At 38.1% G+C, this 25,486-nt stretch overlaps 1 protein-coding gene across 8 annotated transcripts in view; it reads left to right on the forward strand.

Moving 5' to 3' along the window:
• EFR3A (EFR3 homolog A) overlaps positions 1–25,486 on the forward strand; it is a 78,667-nt gene that overhangs the window by 37,086 nt on the left and 16,095 nt on the right. For 7 of the 8 annotated variants that reach the window (XM_027684426.1, XM_027684427.1, XM_027684428.1 and 4 more), the window contains 10 exons: positions 2,388–2,537; positions 6,926–7,063; positions 13,196–13,274; positions 14,303–14,438; positions 15,618–15,782; positions 18,183–18,294; positions 20,115–20,166; positions 22,938–23,110; positions 23,560–23,635; positions 24,214–24,375. In XM_027684426.1, the coding sequence (XP_027540227.1) occupies positions 2,388–2,537; positions 6,926–7,063; positions 13,196–13,274; positions 14,303–14,438; positions 15,618–15,782; positions 18,183–18,294; positions 20,115–20,166; positions 22,938–23,110; positions 23,560–23,635; positions 24,214–24,375 (1,243 nt within the window). The remainder of the gene's footprint in view (positions 1–2,387; positions 2,538–6,925; positions 7,064–13,195; positions 13,275–14,302; positions 14,439–15,617; positions 15,783–18,182; positions 18,295–20,114; positions 20,167–22,937; positions 23,111–23,559; positions 23,636–24,213; positions 24,376–25,486) is intronic. The other variant, XM_027684423.1, reaches the window with a different exon arrangement.

Consider the following 25,486-nt stretch of genomic DNA (forward strand, 5'->3'; position numbering starts at 1 on the left):
CTTACTGACCATAAAACATTTCATAAGAGGTTCAGATATGAAGCTCAGCTCAGGATTTTCAGCGTTACTTTCACCTCCATTACCCCTTGCAAATGAGAGCTAATATTAGTAATGAACTGGAAAATGGCATAAGTTAAATGACTAGGACATCCCTGATTCATGTATGAAGTATGATCTACCTGTCACAAGGATATCTCAGAGTAAAATGCCTCAAAACTGTGATTGCTCTAGGAGTAAGACAACTGTGCTAACCTTTTGCTCTCCAGATTGGCAGCCTGCACTGTTATCTGTGCTTCAGTTTGCCATGTTGATGTACCCTTGGACAGGAAGGAATTTCATCCTAGTGACATAATATTGTACATGACCTTAAATTAAATGTAATCTTGCCTTTACTCCCTGTCTGAGCCTTGTTTAGAGGAATGAAACCTTTCCTGTGCAATGAAATTTGATGCTGCACTTTCCTCACTACTTCAACACACACTTTTCATCCTTTTGTGCAATAGTAAGAACATGAAATTAGTGCTGGTGCCACTCCAGTACACAAAAGTGTGGCCTTTCTTCCACATTTGAATTTTTTTTTAACTGAGGGTGACCAAATGTATAGCAATATGGCTTTTTCCACATCATCCTAGACAGTTTAAATGTATCTCTTTCAACAGAGATCTTTGTGAGCAGCAATCATTCTTGGAGTTGGCGTGGCAGGTTTGTTGGTACTGAGGTAATTCAACAATCAGCTGTGACTGCAGAGGACATTTCTAAATGCAGGTATCACAACCAGTCGATACCATTGATGGGGGACAGGGGGTAATTCAGCTGATCCTAAAGCAGACATCTGCAGTTGCTGTACATCTGCATAACTTGAGGTTCCCCTGAACTGAGTGGCTTGAGTGGGAGCTTGAACCTCACCTACACATGTGGTTGTTGTCAGGTAATGTGGGCTTCTGAGCCTGAACTGGAATCTCCCCGGTAAGTGAGATTTCCCTTTTTTCAGGGGAGGTCAGTGCTAGTATTTAGTGTATCTAAAGCCACAGTATCAGCAAATCTTGATTGCCTTAAGATCTAATAATTAAAAAAAAGTTTCAGTGATAGATTTCTGAAGGCTCTGGGTCTTAAATGTTGATCTTAGGTCATTAATATTGAAAACTCCACATTAGATACTGCACTGTAGTTGTAGTACAGCAATATCAAGTGGTTTTCTATCTGTTTATGCATCCCTTTTCTTACCTGATTTGCATATAATCCTATTAAAACTATCTCAAAAGGTCTAGAATGGCATCAGATCCATATTCAATGTGCATGGTTTTGTTCAGAAATAGCTAAAATATAGGAGGCTACAGATTTAAGTATTTACAAATTGAAATCGAAACAAAAATATTAATTATACAGTTTGGTTACCTCTGTGTTTCATCTTACAAATGTTTTAATTCAGCAAATTTGACTGAGCAAGGGCTAGTTATGTGTTGTCCATACTGAAATCAAGATTTAAAAAATAAGGTATAGATTTTCATAGAAATAATTTCAAATTTTAATGAAGCTTTGCTTATTTTACCTGGCAGCTGTACCACCCTCAAGAAGTAAAATTTTCTTCCTACCATTTATTATAATGGCTAATACGTTATTACCACTTCAAAAAAGAGTATTTTGCTACTGATTTCATTGCACAGATTTTCCTGCAAGCTATTTTTGTTTACCAAAATAATGAAAACAGATGAAAGTTAGACCAAGGCCTTCATTGAAATTATTTTTTTCTTTTTATTATTTCATTATTGTTGATTAGTTCTCAGTTGGTTTCATTCAAACAGTTTTAGGGTAAAAGTGGTGGTTCCTTTCATGCATCAGACTTAAGTTGACAGAATCATTTTTTACTCTCCATCTTCTGAACCCTTAAGAAATCTGGAGAGATCTTTTCTGATTAATCTGCAGCCTTAATTTCAAATTTTAAGGACTTGATCCCATGGCTGTGCCAGGTGTTACTGCAGTGGTGCTGTGGTCACTTCACAGCGTTTTTCTTCACCACTGGAATAGGTTGAAATTGTGCAAAATTTCGACTGACAGGGAGTAAATTGGGGAAGAGTTCATGGGTTTTTCCCACATGACTTTTGTCAGAGGTGGTATACACAGTTTGAGTCTTCACTGACCAGTGTCAGCTCCATCCTGACAGGTCATCTTCTGTTTAGTTGTTTGTTTTGTCAGGTTCCTTATGGGCTTTAAAAGGGTTTGGAGAAAACATGGGCAACCTTAATGAATTGGCCAATTTTCCTGATTGCTGCTTGTGAGAACCTGCTGGAATTCCACACTATGTAATTACTGCTGCCCAGTAGGTAAAGAGCCATACTAGGAGGTGCTGTGTTTCTTGTTCTCTGTAATTCCATTTTGTCCTTCCTTAGGATCCGAATTGCTGGAATCAGGGGCATTCAGGGAGTGGTTCGAAAAACAGTTAACGATGAACTTCGAGCAACTATATGGGAACCTCAGCACATGGACAAGATCGTACCATCATTGCTGTTCAACATGCAGAAAATAGAAGATATCGACAGGTAATTTTATTCCTTATCACTAGCATGTTTTTTTAAGCAGTATCTAGGCTTAGTTTTTGGGATGGATATCTTTTTCTTTTATTTTTAGTGGAAACAACAACTAACCTTTACTAGCTGAGACTCGTTGAAACTTATAGCACAGCTCTGCATAACAGCTCAATGCTTCTTGTCTCAAAAGTAATGTCTGCCTCTTTTTTTTTTCACTTGTTCTAGCTTCTATTGGCCTAGAAGTTGCTCCAGAAATTGTATATCCATGTTTTGACTTGATAAACCTGTTGTAAAATAGTGTTTTATAATATTAGATGCAGAGATAACTATGTGCAGGCTTTTAGGTGACTCAAATGACTTTGCTACTTACATTTGTTAAAAATTGAAGCTTTAATTCCCATTAACCATTAGCAACAACTGTCTGTCCTGGCTGCAGCAGTATTTAAAGTAAGGATTTAAAGTTTATTTATATAAACTCTTTTTTTTGCTTTCAATGACTCCTAGGCATAGTACCTGCCAGGTACGCAAAAAGATCTTTAAAAAGGTGTCTGTGATTATTAAAGTTGAGGAGATGCCAGTCACTTTACAATTGAAAAGTCTGTATTTGTGGTTAAATACTCTGTAGGTGTAAAAACTGTGTATTGGTAGCACGGGGAAATTTCCATAAAACCAACTTCAGCTGTGCAGGCAAGCTTAAATATTCATTCCATGTCCAACCTTAGCTGCTTCAAAACTTGCTTGGCAAGAGGCTCAGCAGCCTTTCTATAACAACAGGCTTTCCATGCTTTCACTGAGCTTTCTGTCAGGTTTCATTTTTTTGATTTGAGTTTGGTGGCATTTATTTTTCCATTCCTCAGCCTTATTTTTCTTCTCTTATTTTTAAGTCCCAGTACCTGTCTCTTCTCTAAAGCAAATTTTCAGACCAAATGACTAAAATCAATAGTTGTCTGTCTGTCCATGCTTTATCTGTGTATATAACTGAGGGCCCACACAATATGTACTGAGATGCCTACTTGAATTTTATGTCTGAAGAGTGATCTGAGTAAGAAACTAAGGTTTCTGAAGCTGCTGTTTGAACAAGGAGAGTCTGGTTTGCCTTTGCTTGCTCTTAGAGGGCTCCTGGCTTTACAGAGCCCTCAGGTGTCCACTTCCCTTTATATAGCAAAATAAATTAACTACTGATAGGAAAGCTGACTGAAGTAGGATTTGGATTAACCACTTAAAGCAGATCAGTTTATATGTCCTGCAGGACTGATTTTTATCGTCTGTTGAGCAATGCAATAGTGGTGGTAGAAAAACAAATCTGTCAAAAAGAAACTGTTACTTAAATATCTGAACTGTCTCTGAATCTTGTTCTATAATGCACATACAACAGAAAAAAAAAAGACTAATGGTTTTCTAAGTGGTGAGTAAGGGCCTTGTATGATGTGCATATGACAGAAAAGCTGAAAACAGTATTTGTAAATTGTTGATCTGCTGGCCCTAAGTGGTGGTACATGGAATTTCTCATTTTATGTGACTTCATATTTGTGGAGCACAAACAGAGACATCTTGAAGAGTAGGAGTAGGAGGCATATTGTTCTAGCAGATGGAATCAAAGCATTATTTGAGAAAGAGCAGAAATTCCAGAAAATACCCCCAACTTAAGTCCATGGAAAAGAATGATTTTTGGTTAAAGCTGAAGTACATGTAAGGTAAAGCTTACTTTAAAGGTCAGTGTAATTTTAATTTGTGGAACTGTAATAGCTTAATTGAAGATTCTTCTCACTACATGTCAGAAGAGACACTTTTTGGAGTTAAGAATTTACTATTTAAACAACATTTTAAAAAGGTAATTGTATTCTTGGATGCCATTGTTTGTTCATATGTCTGAATGCACAGTCTAGTTATGTGTCTATCAGACATGACGTGACTTGTATGTCTATTTATGTGCATCTCTAAAATGAGGAAGGGATGTATGAAATTGGTAATTCACTGGCTAAACATGCAAGCCTTGTTTCAGGCAGAAGGACACTCTAGCACTTGTAAACTTGAGTTTGAATCCTTCTAATATACCTAGAATGTTTATACAAATTCTGGTTTAGTGGTAGGTTAGAATGTATTTTTTTCTTGGGGTTAGTAAATCATAGTCAAACAGTCCTGCAGCTGCTCTGCTCATGAGTAGTGGTTAAGTCTTACTTCACATCCTGTCATTTTTTTTTGGCCAATCCTGGTTTTGTGGTATTAAAGAAGTCTAATGCTTGAGATGCTGAGTTGCTCTAAGCCAGTTCAAGCCTTTGATAAGGTGTTTACTGTTCAAACTGCTGAACTTCAACACATCCTCCTTCCATTTCCTTCTTGCCACTTCTTCTGGTAGAGATTACCCACAATAACACCAGTAGAGCAGCTAAAGGGAGTAGCTCTTTCCCATTTCAGTGCATTTTCAGCCCTCTGGACCTGTGTTAATACAAAAAGTCAAGATGCATAGGAATACTAGGATTTTTTTTAAGTGTTGAAGTTGGATTTGTCAGATGTTTTCTGATATTTCTGTAAAAGCCAAGTGAGTGAAACAAAATGAGTATGAATTGCTCATTTGGGATAGAAACTCACGAGGCTGCATGAAGCTTTTCTCTAATTGTCTTTCATCGATAATGCCAAGGAACACTTAGTGAGAAACACTTTTATGTAGGTGCTGTTCAAAATAAAATGTGATTGCTACAGGCAACACAAGATAGTTTTGAATGTTCCTATGCAGTCAGAGAGTAACGTTTTATGCTAGGAATACTGGATTGCAATTTCATCCTTTAACCTGTTCTAAAATAAGACTCCAGGCAGGGCTGAGAAGTCAGCTTCTGTAGGTTTGTGTATACAAGCACTTAAAATATAACTTACTTTTACTGCATTTTAACTGGCATTGTGCCAGACAGCCTCGCTCTGTGTGTTCTGCAGTCTGCTTGCTTTTTCCTCCCCACCCGCCTACCTTTGCAATGCTGCTGTGTTTTAGGGAATCAGTCAAAACAGCAATGGGAATGACAGTACCTACATTGTCATTTGTACCTTCTCTGTGCTGAGAAGGATGCCCATCTGCCTAGATCTGATTCTAGGCAATACAGGGGGGAAAAAAAGGGAGATTAAGTGGCACAGCAGTTGAATAAAGCTGTAGTTTAGTGGTACTCGTGGTGGATTATATACAAATTGTCATGCTTTTTAAAATTCTAATCATGGTGCATTTGTAAAAGTATTTCTCCTTACTTACATAACAGGGTGCCTGAGGCTCTTCTGTTATTAAAATCTGACAAGCTGACAATGTTGTGGTAATTCTGAAACACTGATGTTACCAGAGGCAACCGGATTTTTATATTGCTGCTTTTAGATTTCAGTAGTATTGAAACAGTAGAAAATCTTTTGCTATCGGAAGATATATTACAGCTATGATGTCAACATGTTCATTTGACTATTGGTATTTCAGTTTGCAACTTTTTATAATGCTCTGAAGCTAAGGTTTTATGATGCTGAAGAGTGAACCTTAACTAAAAGTGGTGCTCTTGGTGAACATTTTTAAACATATTTATCTCACAAATTTGCACTGCAGAGCTGAAGTAATGTTTAAAGATTTAGTGTACTGATTTCTGCAATTTAAAATAAATCTACTAATGCATAGGTGCATAATGTTAATGTAGGTGAATGAATCCTCACTTAAGTTTCTATAATGCATTTAAACCACCTGTAGGTACAGTGTTTCTTGATAAGTAATGGAGATGCCTGAGGGGGAACTGTTTGCTTTCTTTCTGAACTGTTTTCACCCCAGTTTGGCTGAGGGGCTCAGCTGTGCCCTGTCCATTGTAATGATGGGAGACACTAGTTAGAAGGTGACCAACTTCTACACTATCTATCTAGAGGTAACTGTGTGGGTGATAATGTTCTAATTAGTTCGATCAGACTTTTTTTTTCAACTCACAAGCCATCTGTTTGTGCATAAGTACTGGAGTTTCATTTAACACTCACCCACACAGTATGGATTCAGTAGTGGGCAGGTGAATGAGATCATGAATCTGAACAAAATGACTAAGAATCTGCCTAATATTTTTCATGGTTTCACAGCCTTTGTTCATCATTGGCAACAGGTAGTGGTTTGTTAAAATGGACAGGGTAACAATTTAACAATTTAACTCAGTTTTAGCAGCCTTTGGTTTTGCCATATAAATGTATAGTAATACAGTGGTTAGTACTGAGTGGGTTTATAGTCCAGCTATAAGAGAATAAAATATTTTATTCAGAATTCTGGTTTGATGCATATTTGAAATACAGTTTCCACCTAGATCAAGAGTGTGACTCATGAGTGGTTTAGTACCAAGGGTGGGTACAGTAAGGAAGCTGAATATTAATCAGTAGGATAAGCAATGTATTTTGTCTTATTTCAGCAGAATAGGCCCTCCATCCTCTCCTACAGGAGGAGAGAAAGAGGAAAATCCTGCTCTGCTGGCCGAGAATTGTTTCAGAGAACTACTAGGACGAGCAACCTATGGAAATATGAATAATGCTGTCAGACCAGTTTTTGCGTAAGTTCAAAATTCATGGAATGTCTTAAGAGATTTTCTTTATTCCATCCTCTTAATTCTGTTGCACTAAATTCCTTCCTCCTTTTCAACTCAAAGGATTTCATTCATGTTTCTTCAAAAAATTGCTCCTCTTTTCATCTCATTCTTTGTTGCCTGTATATTAACTCGAAGGTAGTTACAGAGAAAACTGATTTCAGAAGTGAATACAATGGTTTGGATGGATTGTTGCCTCAGATGGCCTTTTTTTCTCAACATGAATCTGTTTATTCAAGATATTAATTTCCCATAGATGAGTGTTGCAATCAGTGGAGAGACAAACCAAGTAAAATACAAATAGCACAACAGAAGTTACAATTTATACTGCCAAGTCAAGTCCAGTGTTTTTCAGTTCTCTGCATTTGCCCTATTGATTCTTTAAAAACATGTTGTGAAAAAAGCTACAAGCATTAAGATGAGTTAAATCTGCTTCTTTCACCTCTGTTAAAAGTCTGTTACAAAGCAGACATTTATCTCCCAGCTCTGGTGAGGCACATTGCTCAGCAGAGCAGGGGGTCATGGCGTACAGGGAGGTTTTCCAGGCTCCGTGTCCAAGTGGAGATCAGTGACAGGGGGTGCTCCCTGGGGGTTGGTAATGGGACAGCACTGTTTAACATCTTTGTCAGTGATATGGACAGTGGGATTCAGTGCACCCTCATAAAATTGTCCAGTAACACCAAGCTGTGTCATGCAGTCAAACTTAAGAGGGAAGGGATGGCATCCCAAGGGCTGGGGACAGGCCTGAGAGGTGGGACCTCTGCGAACCTCATGAGGTTCAGCATGAGGTCCTACACTTGAGTCAGGCCAATCCCCAGAACCAGTACAGGCTTGGGGATAAAGGGATTGAGAGCAGACCTGGGGAGAAGGACTTGGGGGTGTTTGCTGATGAACAGCCCAGCAATACCTGACAATGTGCTGTGACAGCCCGGAAAGCCAAACGTGTCCTGGGCTGCATCAAAGAGGGAGGGGATTCTTCCCATCTGCTCTGCTCTCGTGAGACCCCACCTGGAGTACTGTGTCTGGCTCTGGGGCCCCCGGTGTAAGAAAGACACAGACCTGTTGGAGCGAGTCCAGAGGAGGCCTCAAAGATAATCAGGGGGCTGGAGCACCTCTCCTATGAAGAGAGTCTAAGAGAATTGAGGTTGTTCAACCTGGAGAAGAGAAGGCTCTGGGAAGACCTTAGAGTCCGTTCCATGCCTAAGGGGGGCTACAAAAGAGCTGGAGAGGGACTTATGACAAGTGTGTGTAGCAGTAGGACATAGGGGCATGGCTTTGACTTGAAAGAGGGTAGATCTAGATTAGATATTAGGAAGAAATTTTTCACTATGAGGGAGATGAAGCACTGGCACAGGTTTCCCAGAGAAGTTGTGGATGCTCCATCCCTGGAAGTGTTGGAAGGCCAGGTTGGATGGTGCTTTGAGCAACCTGGTCTACTGTAAGGTGTCCCATTCCATGGCAGAGGGGTTGGGAACTAAGTGATCTTTACAGTCACTTCCAACCTAAACCATTCTGTGTTTCTATGAAAGTTCACGTGTTCTCAGCAGAAATCTTTGCAGGAAGCTCTGGACTTTCAAACCCTGGCTTTTCTTGGGAATGAGAAGAGCTGCTTGCTTCTTGTAGATTTTTCAAGATATGCTTCTGTTACAGGAGTACGTTCTCTTAGATGGCCTAGTTCTTCCCACAAGTATTAAGTATTTTATTCGTGCACTGAAGGACTTTCAAGCTACCAAAAGCCATTTTCAAGTTACTGCTGTTAAGAACAGAAATTGCAAAGGAAGGTAGGGTTGGTATTGAGGGCACAAAAAAAAAAATTTTGTAGCCTTTTGTTTTTCCCCAAAAAGCATTAAATACAAAGAACTATGCTATTCTCTTATTTTCCATATGTGCCTGTTATACCAACCTGATAGGATTTTAAATGTTGCAAAGTTGGGTGTTTAATTAAGAAATAGGGACCCCTGGTGGCCTAGTGGTTAGCATGCAGGACTCTCACCGCTGCAACCCAGGTTCAATTCCCAGTCCCTCCCGGGCAGATGGAACCCGTTAGCCCTGTGAGGCCATCCATCTATGAGAAGGACACTCTAAACAAACCTACGTCCTGAGGACCTCACTGCCATTGTCCAAGCTTGCTTGGCCCCGGCAGATGAACCTTAGGATTAAAGGGTGGGCTCAGTTCAGCGCAGGCTGTGTCTCACCTAAAAAATCCATTGCGCAGGCTGGAAAGGTAAAAGACCTTTCCCCAAATCTTCGTTCGCGAAGATGGGCCATTAATTAAGAAATATTCATTCTTCCCTAGATTTAAAATTTGCATTCCTCAAATACCTGCCACCTGAGTGAACAGTTAGGTGCCAAAAAGTCTGAATGGACTATTTGGAACTACATTGCAGCTGCTTTCTTACCACTTTTAAACTCTTTTGATGGGTTTATCGCAAAACTTTATCATCATGTGCAGTAACTGCAGTCTTTTGTATCATTTTAGTATCAGGGAAGTTTCCTACAAATAATTCCTGATTCCCTAGACAAGAGTTAGTGCTTGGTTTGGGATTTGAGGTGTCATACCTGTTTTTCCTGTCGAAAGTCTAAAGCCTGATGTATTCAAAGCGTGGTCACCTCAGCATGCCACATGCTTCACTGAAATCAGTAGATAATGACCAGGTGCTCAGAATATATCATCTCTTTTATAAATAGACAGTCTTTGTGGTCACCATTTTTGTGTTCATTTTGAGGAAGAGTTGCCAAATGTGTCTTTTTAGAAATGACTGCTGTAAAGGTTTAGTATTTTTGAAGAACAAGAGATGCAGAAAATGCAATTTCAATCTGTTTTTCCTAAACAAAAAGGGAGTGCTGTATCTAATCAGCTTCACTTTGTGAGTGAGCACAACAGGTAGAATGAAAGTTCGAGATAGTGAGTCCATTGTACTTTATCGGATTGAAAAACCTGCCTTAGCTTATGATTAGGAAACAATTTCTCCTAACAATTTTCAACAATTTTACAGCTTTTAAGAAAACTCTGGAGCAATAGATAAGGCCTCTTATATTAACACTGAAGGTACAGATTCAGTTCCCCACTGAAAGATTTGCTTCATGTGGCACTGGTATATCAGGCAACATGGTATCACTTCCTTGCAAAGCTGAGATAATAGTGCTTCTGTCATCATGAAACTGGGTGTATTCAGTGATTGAGGGATTTAAATATAATGAAGATAGTAGAAATCTGAAGTCAGTCTCCTGATACAGGTGTGGATTGACCTTAATTTTCCTTGCCTTTGGTAGAAAATCTCCGTGGTTATAAATGTCTTCATGTAGCTAAATACTCTCAAATAATAATTTTTAATGAAATCTGACAGATCAATCTGGGAAATTGCTTAATGAAAGTAAAAAAAATAATTATAATAACATTACCTGAAAAAATGTTCTATGTTGTGTCAACAGTCAGAAGCTATTGAGACTTACTTAGCATGAATTTGCAGTGGTGAATAGATTAGGCAGATTCAGAGAGATCCAGGAACCTAATGAATATAAAAAACTTCCCAAGTGTAACAACTGTATTTCCTCTCTTGTCAGTTATCACATCATCTCTGCAAGGCTTTCAAATACTAACAGACTGGTGCATGACGCGTGAGCAGATTATTTTGTATATTCCCATACATGTATGCCTCAGTTATGCTTTCTAATCCTCAGTATCAGTTTATCATCTTGTACTGGAAGGATTGCTTGCATGTGTGACAATGAGAGGGAGTTCAGGGATGATTAGTGGCTCTCTCTCTCTCCATAAAGTAATTTGCATGATTGGTTCTGCTGTTCCTTTTAAATTGAGAAACCCAGTTGTACATATTTGCCACATATATGCAACAGATCTCAATGGAAGACAGCTTGGCATTTGTTAATCCAGCAATAAAATGTTTTGTAACCTTACTTGGATATTCTTTATTGAAGTAAATATAATTTGAAAAAAAACAAAGGAGTCAAGGTGTGACTCGATTTTAATGAAGTAAATGCACCATGCTGAAAATACCCTTTACCTTCTTTTACAAAAACAAAACTACATTGAATACACTCTGTTATAATCAGTAAAATATGTCACCTACAGTAATCTAATACTGCTGTTCTTAGGAGGAAAATTCCAGTACACAAAGTAAGCTGCCCATTGAGCTGTTACACAGATCTTTAACCTAGGCTGTCATCTTCCCCCTGCTGTCATCCCATCAGTTCATCTACCTGAAGTAGCTAATACTTGGCCTTTCTGGAAAAAGAAAACTGTATGTCTTGTTTGAGAGGAATTTTTTTTTTTAACATGATATAAGATGTAGTTGACCATAATCTGCCTGAATGGATCTTTGGGGCAGATAAATAGGAATTGTCAAGGGTAACAGAGAACACATGCTGCCCTGAAAGATTAAGGGATCAGTTCCAATCAGGAGAAAATAGTGGAGAGTATGATTTTCTATTTGATGAGACAAAAATAAAATAGGTTAGCTAAAATAAGCTATCATGTACAAGAAATGATGGACTGTACTGAAATTATATTAAGAAGGAAGAAGACATGAATAAATACATTATAAACCTCTATGCCTTGAAGGATTTAAAGAGGCGATTTGGTTTGTTTTTCTACCCCAAGGCAGAATTAATTATACCTGTGCATTTGCAGTGTGGACAAGAAAGGCAGCTATCCCCAACAGGTAGTCAGGTTTGATATTTAGTAATGCAAATCTGTTGTTATTTTGACAGGCAAAGTACCTTTAAAATCCCTGACGTTCTTTCCTGTAGGGATTTCTATTAAAGGTATGTAATGTGTCAAAATGGCAGTACTTTTTTTTTTAAGCTCTGCAATGGACTGCAAGATAATTTAGGGCACAGGAGAGGGTGGCTTTGTGTCAGCTGATTTAATCAAGCTTGAAGGAGACCTGTGTATGCAGCTGGGTCACTGTGCTGGGAGCAGCTGCCCAGTGAGTGAATTGAGACCTCCATATTCTAGGCAGAGGAAGTTTAAGCATCCAGTCAGTCCTCCTGTGTTTAGAGCACTGACTCCTTTCACCTTGGGCTTTTGAGCTTGCTAATTGAAGCATCTTTATGTGTTTCCTAAGTTCTTTGAGAAAGGGCAGAGCAGTAATGATTCTGTAGCTGAGATTACCTGTTTAGAAACACAACCTAAATTCAGTTTCTCTTAGAAAGTTTTTTGGTTGGTTTGGCCTGTTCATTTGTTGTTGTTTGTTGAATTTGTTGGGTTTCATTTGTTTTTTTTTTTAACCTAAATCACAGCAATTAAAATGCATCCAAAATTACCTTTTCTTTCAGTCTTCTAGATTGAAAAATGCAGATATTTTTGTCATGCTTTTTCAGATACTCAAATCTCCTTTTTGCAAAACTTTGTGTGCCCTATTCATAGCTTTCAGCATATTGCTTAAGCAGAATTCCTTGTATTTGCTTAAAATTCTGACAGAGTTTGTCATTTGTGGTTCCTCTCCCATTTAAAAAGAAAACCGTGCATTTATCATTTGGATTCTGTTTTGATATTTCTTGCACAAACTGTTGAAATGCTTCAGATGTAAGGGTGTATATGCATAAAGAGTAGCTTTTTTTTGTTTTCCACATATTTTATTCATGAAACCACCATGAAAAGAAAAATAGTTCTTAGAGTCTCTGTTCTGAATGGAGCATTCAGCTCTAATTATTTTGTAGCTTGTGATTAAAAACAAATTATTTGTCTTCTGTAGAGTAGAAGTTTGTCACGGTGTTACAACATCCTCTTCACCATATCTCTCACATAAGTGAGCATCTAATGTCACAGCCATTTTTATGCTTGTACTTTGTGTGGAAACAGTATATATTCTTAACTGCATATCTTTGGAGTGACAAGGTTCCTTAAATTTCTGGAACTAGAAGCTCAGGCATTTCTGTTTCAGCTGCATGTATAGTGATCACATACTAAACCTTGAAAAAAATGCTTTTTTTAAGTTCCAGAATTCTCACTGAGTTAATAAGTCATTTTTTAGAAGTTTTATATAATCCCTTTGAGGTGAATTTTGAGAAAACCCTAAGATACCATTTGTTATATGTGCAGAATGTCGTTATTTCAGGTCTCTTAATTTTTACTTTCAGGCATTTAGACCATCATAGACTATGGGATCCTAATGAATTTGCTGTTTCCTGCTTTAAAATCATCATGTATTCTATACAGGTAGGGTTTTCTGCAGCGTTTTTTTTTCCTTTGCATACATGTTTTGAGCACATGAGAGAGGTTTAAATGCTCACCTTACCATGATAGTGGTAGACAGTAGATGAAGTCAAAGAATCCAAAAGATCCCTGTCAATAACTCCAGTGGCAGGTAGTGCAGAGGTCCTTCAGCAAGCTCCAGAACAAGGACTAGGATAGCTGTACTGATCTGGCATTGTGCTTGACAAATAGATCTCTCAAATTGGTCATTTCTGTGTGCCAATACAGCTGTGCTGCTTTTACAGCTCAAGAAACCAACTTCACATGGAACTATGTTGTGCTCAAGATTTTCACTAGTGAGCAGCCTGTATTGTGGCCTTAAGCTGAAGGAGGAAAGGTGGAAATTGGATATTAGGGAGAAATTCTTTACTGTGAGGGTGGAGAGGTACTGTACAGATTTCCCAGAGAAGTTGTGGATGCCCCATCCCTGGAAGTGTTCAAGACCAGGCTGGGTGGGTCTCTGAGTAAACTGGTCTAGTGGAAGCTTCCTTACCCATGGCAGGGGAGTTGGAACTAGGTGATCTTTAAGGTCCCTTCCACCCCAAACCATTCTATGATTATATGATTGTCTGTGATAAACATGATCCAAGTCTGATTCTTTGTGTCAAACAGACATGCAGAAGATCAAGTCATAACAGTCCAGGTTTGTAGAAGAAAGCTGAGTTTTCTCAGCATTTATATCAGTGGTGCTGAAGTCCTTGGACTGCAGGTAGCTCACTGAAGGACCACTTCACACTTCGTCTGTGCTGTAGATGTTCCTCGATATTTTAAGACTGTAAACTTTTGTATAGTGGGCTGAACAGACCTGTGTAGCTTCATCTATCATGGTAGTTTTTTGAAGCCATATTTAATCATGAATTGATGGAAATTTTGATAAATTTCTGAATGAAAATGTTGCAGAACAGGAACATGGTCATGACTGTAGCTGAGTGCTGTATGAGTTCATTCTCATTAAAGTCACAGATGAAGCTTTTCTGTCTATTTTTTAATAGGCACAATATTCCCATCATGTCATACAAGAAATCCTTGGACACCTTGACGTCCGCAAAAGGGACTCGCCACGAGTCCGTGCTGGCATTATTCAGGTTCTTTTGGAAGCAGTTGCAATAGCAGCTAAAGGATCAATAGGTAAGTTGTATTAAATTCAAGGCATCAGGTCAAAGGCTAGATTTGCAGGGTGGTGCTTGTTCTTGCTTTGGTTTCAGACTGAATGAAAGCATTTATTTTGAGAAGGTTTAGTATTTACTTGTTTTTTCTCCTTTGTGCTGATAAATTACTCAAACGTACTTAGTTATTTGACTGTTATATAACCCTTGTATTGAAAAACTGAATGAAAAAATGTTGAAAGGCAGAAATTCCTGTTTGTTAAGAAGTTTGCAAAGTCTGAGAGAAATGTGTATGACTAGAGAATGTCAAGAGCACTGTCGCTTTTTGACACAGCTGCTGTGACCTAAGTGGTAATATGGGAGTTGAGTAAAACGATCCTTTGAGAAATTTTCCCTTAATAACTGTGAAGCAGCTGGAACAAGGTGAAATATGTAGTTTAAGTGTGATATAGTTCCTTGAAATACGAGTAGTTAGGAAGATACATACACACGTGCTCTGCTTCTGATTTTTTTTTGGTCTCCTGCTGTAATATTATTGCTCTGCCTCATTAGTTTGAGTCTGAGCCTGTCCTTTTTACAAGACCCACTTGCATGCACAGACCTGTGAAGTCTTTTACTGTATGATGAAAAGAGCTCATTATTTGATCCAATATATAGAACTGGATTTTAATAGCAGGTTTTGAATTAACTGAAGTTCGGGGGTGAGTACCTGCAGTTTAACCCATTGTTGATGCTTAATTTCAGCAACCACTCCTATTTTTTATCTAAAACTTGCATGGTGGCTTGATTCTGGCCAACAACTGTTTGCTCATTCCCCTTTCCCACAGGACTGAGACAATGTAGACAGAAGGTGAGAAGTCTCATGGATCAAGATAAAGACAGTTTAATGGGTGGAGCAAAAGCTGCATGGACAAGGAAAAAAGTTACCTCCATCCTGGCCAGACCCAGTACACTTGATCAGAATGGATTATGCAGACATATCTGATTGCATTTCCTGATTCCAAGTTAATTTCTAAAACATCAAGATGTAGGCATGCTTCAAAACTTAATCCCTAGGCCTTACGCCTCAAACACTGAATTTCACTTGGGTTTTTTATGCTTACTCAGATTTCTTTTGAAAAGGGATTGAAAAGGTCAGTTTTCATTTTCTTAAGACATCTTTCCCTTGACAGGTGCAATCACTGTTATTTGTTGTTTCCAGGCCCAACAGTTCTGGAGGTGTTTAATACCTTGTTGAAGCACTTGCGCATCAGCGTTGACTTCGAGCTGGGTGACAGGCGCAGCTCAGCGGGAAGTGCCGCTTTCAGCACGAGCTCCAAGGAGAGCGATGAGAGGATTGTCCAGAATGCAATTATTCAAACAATTGGTGAGTAATGACAGTAACACAGGCTCACTTAAAATCCCTCCTGTTTTCCCCCTTCCACAATGAGATGGTATTGGACCAACTTGAATCCAAAAAGAACAATACCAAGTGTGATATCTCTGATTGTATTTGCCTCATTCTCAGGCTCACTTCTCAGGCTTGTCTTCTGAAAGGTTGTTCTTTTAAATGCTAACTGAGCAGATAGGGAAGAAGCTCGATGATAATTAAAAATGCTGATAGACTTAAATTTTAGTTACGTTATTATATGGCTCTTGAAATATAGAAAAAAATCCCTACCTTAGAACTAATATTAGTCCTTTTATGAAAATCATATTGCAAACAATCGTATACAGTAAAATATATTTTAGTAGGAGCTACCTGAAAACTTGTAGAAACGGATGTTAAACACAGTAGCAACAATGACACCTAATGGCCGGGTGTGCTACAACAACTTAAGTACTTTAACGGCCAGCACTGTAAGTGGCGTAACAAATTCTGTTAATTATTTTGTTGGAATACCCTGCCCCCTTTTCTCAGATTTTCTCTTTGTGGTACTGATATTATATATTGCATTGCATTTATGATGTGTATTCCTTTTCTTAAAGAACAAGGGGCAGTGTAACTTTAATGTTGTTCACTAATCTGTACCTTGAAGCTTTTTAGAGCAGTAGCAAGTATGTAGTAGAGTATTTCTCATCGTCGCAGTAAAACTCCAAGTTAAAATATTAAGCCCTCACAAAAAAAAATTAATTCTGGAAACCCCACAACCCAGCTTTTTAAAGTAAAGCTTCTTTCTGTCAAAGTTAACTCTGTACTATTGCACAGTAATAGAATAGAATATCTGAAGTTGGAAGGGACCCATAAGGATCATTGATTCCAACTCCCTGCTCCTCACAGGACTTCTTACTACTAAACCATGTGACTAAGAGCATTGTCCAGATGCTCCTTGAGCTCTGTCAGGCTTGGTGCTGTGACCACTTCCCTGGGGAGCCTGTTCTAGTGACCAGCCACCCATTCAGTAAGGAACCCTTTCCCATCTGACCTTCCCCTGATGAAGCTTCATTCCATTTCCTTGTGTCCTATCACTGGTCACCAGAGAGATGAGATCAGCACCTGCCCTTCTGCTGCCCCCCTCGAGGAAGGTGTAAACTGTGATGAGAGCACCTCCCAGCCTTCTCCTCCAAGCTGAACAAGCCAAGTAATCTCAGCTTCTCCTCATAAGTCTTACCCTCAACACCTTTCACCATCTTGGTTGTCCTTCTCTGAACAGCCTCTTAATAGTTTGATGTTCTTACATTGAGGCACCCACAACTATGGACTCGAGGTGGGGCCGCCCCAGTGCAGAGCAGAGCGGGACAATCACCTTCCTTGCCCGGCTGGCAATGCTGTGCCTGATGCCCCCAGGACACGGTTGGTCCTCCTGGCTGCCAGGGCACCCTGCTGACTCACACTTATCTTGCCATTGACTAGGACCCCAGGTCTCTTTCCATGGGGAATGTTGGGAATAACAGCATTATCTCTGTTCCCCTCCCTGGGCGCAGTCCCACAGCTATGGCCATGCTGCCATAAGAGCAGGGCTCAGCCTGCAGCTGGCATCAGGGTGGCAATATATTCCTAGTGGAACTGTGACTGGGCAGCTGCCTCAGTCGTGGGGGGTGCAGATCTTAGAGAGGCCAGGGCCTTCTGTGGGTAGAAACTAGTTCTCGCTGGTTGAACTGGAAGAGCTACAGTACCCTCCTTGTGTGCCAACTGTTGCTAGCACTCCCTGAGGGATTCTTTTAAGACCTGGGAGGATGGGTGTGCCTGGTGTTTCTCCTGGCCCTGCACAGGCCCCTTCAACCATTGTGGTGCAGGCTGTGGGCTCCAGGTGGGTCTTTCTGCTCCCGTGAGGTTCCTTTGGTTCAGGAAACCCCCCCTGTGCATCTTGTGGTGCTCCCTGGAGCACTCTGCTTCCCATCAGGAGCTGCTTGCATCGTCAGTCCCTCAGTACAGCAATAGTCATATATCACTTGTACATCTGGGATTTCTGTCCCATCGCTTGTAACATTTAAGGGAGACTTCACAGACAAAAATAACAGCACTGTGTACCATGAGAAACACTTCCAGTTCCTCACTAGTTACAAATTAACAGATGCCACGCATGTAATTTTTAAATGGTATATTTAGAGGAGGATAAAATTAGAAAGCTTTAGGATTCAGAGTTGGAAGCAAATGTCACAAAAAGACTCTCTAAAGCCATTCAGCAGAAATGAACATGTGAGATTATGGCCTAAAACAAATCATAATTTTATTCTCATCTATTTTGACCTTGTTAATATATTCCTTGTATTTATAAGGCTTTCCTTATAAAGAGAAGGGCCCTATTTATCTTTTCTTCTGTGGTTTCATTCTATTTTTATTTAGGATTTTTTGGAAGCAATCTCCCAGATTACCAGAGATCAGAGATTATGATGTTCATTATGGGCAAAGTACCTGTTTTGGGGACTTCACAATCACTGGATACCAGCCACATTGGGTTTGTATATCCTACATTTTTAATTAGATTCTTGATAAAGTATGAAGCGAAAAACATTAAGAAAAGTGAAATGCAAATCCTTACTCGTTAGGGGCTGTATTAAATACTATGCAGAACCAAGTCAAGCACAGTGTCAGCAATATGAAATCAGCCTACAGACTTGATACTGATAGAAAATACCTGATTGGAATCAGGCTTGTTTTGCACTAAAACATTTCTTCACATCTGTTTCCAAAATTATCCAGTGAATGCTGGTTAATTCCATAATTTCTTACATGTGTGTTTTGGGAATGAGGGAAATTGAACTATGACCACCTTTTTGCAAATAGCTGTATAATTTTCAAATGTTTTTTGTTTTTAATACATTCTGTTCAAGCTGACTTCAGCTTAAGAAATAAACTGCAGAAATTCCAGTGAATTTGTTTTAAATTTTCCCTATTTATTTAGAAATAGGAAAAAGCTATAGGTGCTCAGATTTCTGTCATAAATCCATAATTAAAAAGTTGCCATACACTGAAGTAATTTTTTTCCTGTAATGTGAATAATTATGTTGAAAAGACTGTGCTTCCTCAGTATGGGGAAAGTCACTGAAGAGGCTGCAGCTGTTCTTTCCAGATGTGCATGGACACTTTGCACCATATAACTGGTCCCCTGCTAGATTAAGTAGGAAGTCATTGTCATTCTCCTGGCTTCTTGGTAGCTTTTTGAACAGTATTGTGTCCCTGTGGCATGGGATGATATTCCATGAAAGATAGAAATCTGTCTGTGCCAGGCAGTTATAACTCATTAAGAAGGTATTTGAAGAACAAATCCATGTAAAATTCTGTACTTGAATTAACAGTTGAATTAACTACAGAGTTTGCTTTGGGATTTTTTTCTTTTTTTGGGATTCTGTGTAAACATGCACCGGAGTGTGTTAGTATGATGTGCATGTGTCATTCTGAATAAAGCAGGCGTTCTGACTACTGATACAGTCTTGCATTGCATGAAATTTTGGTCTGCTACCAAATCATTTGAATGATATAATAGCCAGGATTATAGCCCCTGTAGATGAAAGTTTCCACTGTTATGTAAGGGCCAACTCCTGTGAATAGTTTTGCTCTTTTTTTATGTTACTGATGCACAAAGTGGTTTGTACCTTTTTTATTTTCCTGAGAAAGTCTCTTTGAATGGAGGAATTTATTCCAAGTGCACTTTTATCTCGTAAGATCTTGCAAGAGTAGTGACTACATACCATTAGATATTTGGCTTCTTTTAGTGCCAGCAGGCGGAAAATGAAAACAGATGAAGAACAGGTTAAGTAGTGTTCCGTGTACCTTCCTGTGATATGAAAATCTTTCAGTTTTCCTTACTGATTTTGCGAATAATTTTTTTCCAGTCTCAGAGTTCTGAGGTCTGATTTAAATAAGAGGTGTCCTCGTTTCTTAAGAAGATTCAATTACATTTTAATTCAGAAGAAATTCTGAGTGCTGATGCTTGTGAAAAAAAAGTCAAGCTTGCAGTGGTTGAGCGTTTTAGATACAAAGAGATTGCTAAATGAAACATGAGTTTTAGACCTGCTTTACAGTATACAATTTACTGTTTTCTTCAGTTACATGAGCTCCATTTTTTAAGCCATTCTGTAAACGTCTCTTCCAAAAACATTTAGTTATTGCACCTCAGTTGGAGATATTTGCCCTCTATTTAAGATCATCCAGCATCCCTTCCAAGACTGCTGTATCCACTTGTAGAAATGCAGTTGTTAGAATGATGTCTAGGCAATATTTTGAAGATATGCAAAAAAACCTAATTTGCAACTTTTTTTTTTTTTCTAATTGCAGAGATTTGGGAACTAGAAGGATTCAGATCATGTTACTGAGATCTTTACTTATGGTAAGCCTTTTGTGCTCAGTATACTATGTTATAAACACACAGTGTTTCACTTTATCTATACTTTTACACTCGTAAGTACAGTATAACAACTCTGGATTATGAAATTAAACATACATTCCTGTTATATAGATCTGAAATTCTGCTGTGTAAAATTGTGAAAGCATTTTCCCAACTTACATTACAAACAGCTCAAGAAATACTCCTCCATCTCTTAAAGCACTATAGTGAATGTCAATTATAATTGGATCTGCAAATCCAAAAGAATATAATAGAGTAGGTTGAGTTCTGCCAGCAATACTGGCAATATCAAAGCGAACTCACTTTTGTCTCTGAGCCCAGAAAAGCAGTAATCAGTAGAGTGGACAGTATTTTTAAAACCATAGAAGTGGATGCGTATCTCCAAGCCCTTAAAGCCTCAGACACAGTTGTTCTTTCCTTCCTAATATTTCCCAAGTTTCTTGTAAAGTATGACTGAATGTTTTATCACAAATACATTTTTCAACTGTAAACCTTTAAAAGAGTATTTCTGGAAATAGACACAGATGGTAAGAATCATAAAGTGGGTAGTAAAGGAGACTCTTGCCAGTAGAATCCTGGCCTGTTTTGTTGCAGAAGCTGAAAACTGTTTAGTCACTGAAGTAGGGGATACAGCATAAAGAATGATTTCACAACTAAAGCAGAAGAATACCTTCCTGGAAAATGAGCTTCTGTCCCTGCTTTGACATGAAATTTGTGTGTGGTGTTAGGCAAATTGTTTAAAACATTCTTTGCTTGTCCAAATCTGAAATCCTAGACTGTGGTTTGCAGAAGACGTGAGCATTCACAGTTGCAATTTAAGATAGAAAACTTGTTAGAAAGGGCCTCAGGTGGTCATTTTGCACATTGTCTCCAGAAAAGATAGACTCAGGTATGCCTAAACTGTTCCTGACAATATTCATGTCACCAATCTTAAAGTTCCATCCAAGTCAGTAAGAATTGTTCTAATGATTTTGAGCACTGCATAGCCTAAGTATACTTTAAGGGATTCACGTTGTGCATGTGGGAGGAATTTAACATTTTGGACACTGAATTTCAATTTGCATTCTCTTTAGAATATGGAAGTAAAATCCCATCATGGCACAAAGGTGTGAAAGTGAATGTTCTGATGCTTAATGAATTACTCAGATATTGATAAATATTGTGAAAAAAATGTGAGCATTGTACATCATGTGTTCTTTACAAAAGAATAATATTTCATAAAATAATCAGTCTGTTCTCATGCATACACACAGGCAGACAATGTTAATAGGCAGTTGAAATCTGGCACTTCATTAAAAGTGTGCACTTACATTTGCAGCCTTGCTGCTTGTAATATTAGCCATTTTCCATTTTCAAAATGATTGATTAGATACCTTCATGTGCCCTTGTGCTCCTCTACCAGCCACTTCTCTTTGAACACCTTCAGTTATGCTGCAGGCCCAGTGCTTGCTCATGTGTTGTGGTTTAACCCCAGCAGGCACCAGGGACCACCCAGTCACTCCCTCACTCTTCCCCAGAGGGAAAAGTGGGTTGAGATGAAAACAGTTTAGTAAGTAAAAGAAGGAAACCAAGAGAAACAAACCCGAGTAATAATAAAATAAAGCAAAACCCACACCCAAAACCCAGTTGCTCATCACAAGCCGGCTGATACCTGGCCAGTCCCTGAGGAGTGGCAACCCTTGCAAACTGCCACCTCTTTTGTTGCTGAGATGACACATTTTAGTGTGGGATATCCCTTTGGAAGTGTGCAAGCTCTGCTCAGCAGTAACTAAATCAACCCCATGTTATCAGCACTGTTTTGGTCACAAATCCAGAACACAGCAGCATATGTGCTACTATGAAGAAAATTAACTATCCGAGCCAAAACCAGCACAACACAGTTCACATGTAAAAGGGTATGGAATATGTATAATAAAGAGACAATTATTAAGTAAGCCTTAGATAAAAATATTACTGTGTTTATTATAATTAAATTTTGAATAATTTTTCTCCCCTCATGCTCAGTACCTTATACTTTGCAGTTTGTGAATCTGTTTTGGTTTTGAAATTGTAATATTCTGATAACCTCGTTTTAAATTCTAAACATTTCTGACTGCTGTAAATGTTCAGCTAATTAATATTTGAATTGTCAGTAGAAGTTTACTTTATGTACCTACAGAGTTTGCTTTAATTAAAAGTAATTGAATGAGGCAAGTCAGAGGTAGTATTAGTTTAACAAAAGAAGAAAAAACCCACCATGGTACCAGATTTCTAAGACAGTGGTGTTTGCTGCTTATGTTATGTTTTGCAATGAAGTAGTATCAATAAATGTTTAAGGTGTACATATAGGCTCTGACTTCTCTTTTTTAATTCACATGAGCTTACTCAATAACATATGTGAACTGAACAGCTCATAGCCTGAAATGGAAAAATCTCTATTGTGATTATTACCATCTTCATTTTATGCCCTGCAACTTTTCATAGGCCATTTAAAAAAAAAATTCATAGCTTTATTTTTTCTTCTGGGTATCTTGGTAAAGGAAGTATCCTGAGAAACAATCCTTTTAACAAATGAGAGAGTTAATTTGAAAATGTGTGTTGGAGTCCTTCCAAATCCATAGTGAGGTCAGGAATTTTCAAAATTAATCCAATACTTCAATTTGAATCCACCTTTCAGATGCCAAAGCATTTGTCATTAAAAGTGAGTGACAAATGCAGTTAATTCTTACAGTGCAGTAACGACACACATTAATTTAACTTCCGACAACAAACAGGTGACTTCAGGATACAAAGCCACAACCATCAGTAATGCACTTCCTCCCCCGTTCCTGGACCCGTTACTGTCTCCTTCACTCATGGAGGACTCTGAGCTAAGGCAGCTGGTCCTGGAAATCCTGCATAACCTCATTGATCGGCACGACAACAGAGCGAAGCTCAGAGGGATACGGTACTGCTTTTTGTTTGCTTTGGCCTACTTGAAATTCTAGTTTAATACCTGAATGATAAGTACTGTTGATTTTTAAATACTTTTCCTAACGTGAAATTTTAATGTACCATTTTGGTAAATGCACAGCGCACAGTGTCTTTTATTGATGGAGGCGTTTTACAGGTAAGCCTCAGTGCTCCTACCTTAAATAACCATTAAAATATCTGCTAGTTTATCTATGGAAGACAGAATATGTTATTTTATGTAGAGAAAAAGAAATAGAAATACGTGATTATCATAATTCTGTTTATTGTTCTCCCTCTTCAACTGAAATTTGAATATCCTTGTTAAGACTGGATATAATTAAAAGGGAAATTGCATCAAGATTTGTTTGAATAGTTCCTATATTTCACATCCTCTTCCTTTTCAACTTTTTTTTTGCTAAAGTGATATTTTTCTTACGTTTGTAGAATAATACCAGATGTTTCCGATCTAAAGATAAAACGAGACAAGATTTCAAGGCAGGATGTGAGCTTCATGAAAAAGGTAATAGAGTGAAACATCACTTTTCTATCTAGAAATAAAGTAACTGAACCAGTTATTTTGCTTGTCTTCTGCAGTTGTATTTTTGCAAGAAGTTGCAAAGACCAGTACCAAATGCTTTTAATCAAATTACAGGGATTTCAATGTTGAGGTGCTCTAGATACCTTAAAGATGGTTCCATGAAATAAAATTGCCATGTATGTCTTAGGTGAAAACCCTTGTATGCATGAAATTAGACAGAGAATTAAAAGAATAAAAAAGAATAAAATACATGTGTACATATGCATACACAAACAAGTACATGATTAACCAATATTACCACTAGTTTCTAATGACAGCTTCTTTATAAATACAGTACTGTTCTATTTTATGCAGAGAATTGCATGAGTACTGCACTGTGGTCAGATGTTGGCATTCATTTCCTGTTGAAATATTAAAAAAAATAATTTCCCATTTATGAAAAGGAGGAATCTAAGTTGACCCTGCTTGGAGTAGAGAGTTGGACTAGAAGACCTTTAAATACCCATTCTAACCTAAATTATTCTATTATTTTAATACTCATTTTCCCTTTTATGTTATAGCATGGTCAGCAGTTGTACAGACACATCTACTTAGGCTGCAAAGAAGAAGACAATGTCCAAAAAAACTTTGAACTCCTGTTTACATCTCTAGCTCTTACCACAATTGAACTGGCCAATGAAGAAGTGGTTATTGACCTCATTCGATTAGCTATTGCCTTGCAGGTATGAGGCTGAGTTGGTGGTGTGTTTGTTGACTGACAATTTATATTTGTAATTGGATATGTGAGTAACTTGTTTGGTTTGTATATTGATCTTCAAATTGGAAATCTCATCATTTGGTCCAAACATGATTGAGCCACTAAGGAAGTATTAAAGGGGAAACTTCAGCTAATCAGTTTTGTAACAAATTTCTACAGCATGTGCTGTTCAGGAAAAGTAGCAGATGTGGAAATTTGTTGAAATGTTTCCTAGAATCACTGATATTCGTTAGCAGATTGAAAAGGTGTTCTTACAACCTGTCATTGTGCATCAGTGTTCTGTATAAAAGGTATGAACTGTCCTTGCCTTGGATGAAAGCTTTTGTGTAATTGATTGTTGGGAATATTTCTCAAACCAAGCTATTTAATCTCACCTTAGAGTAAAATTCTGTTAATGTGCTGATAGGCTTTATTCCTTAACATTTTGTTAAAAAAATCATACATTATCTCATACTTGCATACAGTCTTCAGGGAAACTGTCAAACTTACTAAGTTTGTCTATGTTGAAATCAAAGCATTAAAAAAAAATAAAGGAGTGCTAACATGTGCCCTGGAAATTTGATGAAATCAGGCCCTGTATTCCCAGTTCTCTCTGTCATTAATCTTATTCCCAAATGTGCATCTGTATTATGAAACCTCTGAAATGCAGTGTGCATCCTTAATTATAAAATTTGTCACTGAACCAAATCCTTACTTAATGAAAATGACATTAGGAGTTTTACTAGAGCAAAAATAATGCAGTCTGAATAAACATAGAAATGCTAATAAGGATGAAATAATTCCCTTTATGGTGCTGTATCTGTGACTCACACAGGTGATCTTTGTGATTAAACTGCTATTTCTAATTTTCCTGAAAAAATGTTTTGATCAGGAGGTGGTAAGTACAAGAGATTACCAGTTATTAACCAGTACTTCCTTTCTGAGAAACAGAATTTTGAGTTAATTTATTTCTCTTCATAATGGTTGAATTTTTAAGCTTTTTAACTTCAGACCAATATATTTGTAATTCAGAAGTGAGCTAAAAGACTAGAATTTTAAGATGAGAGGTATCAAATACTAAGTAGTAGCAGATAGTC

This window comes from Neopelma chrysocephalum, unplaced genomic scaffold (genome assembly GCF_003984885.1).
Source record: "Neopelma chrysocephalum unplaced genomic scaffold, ASM398488v2 Primary Assembly neopelma1_66, whole genome shotgun sequence".
Classification (NCBI taxonomy): domain Eukaryota; kingdom Metazoa; phylum Chordata; class Aves; order Passeriformes; family Pipridae; genus Neopelma; species Neopelma chrysocephalum.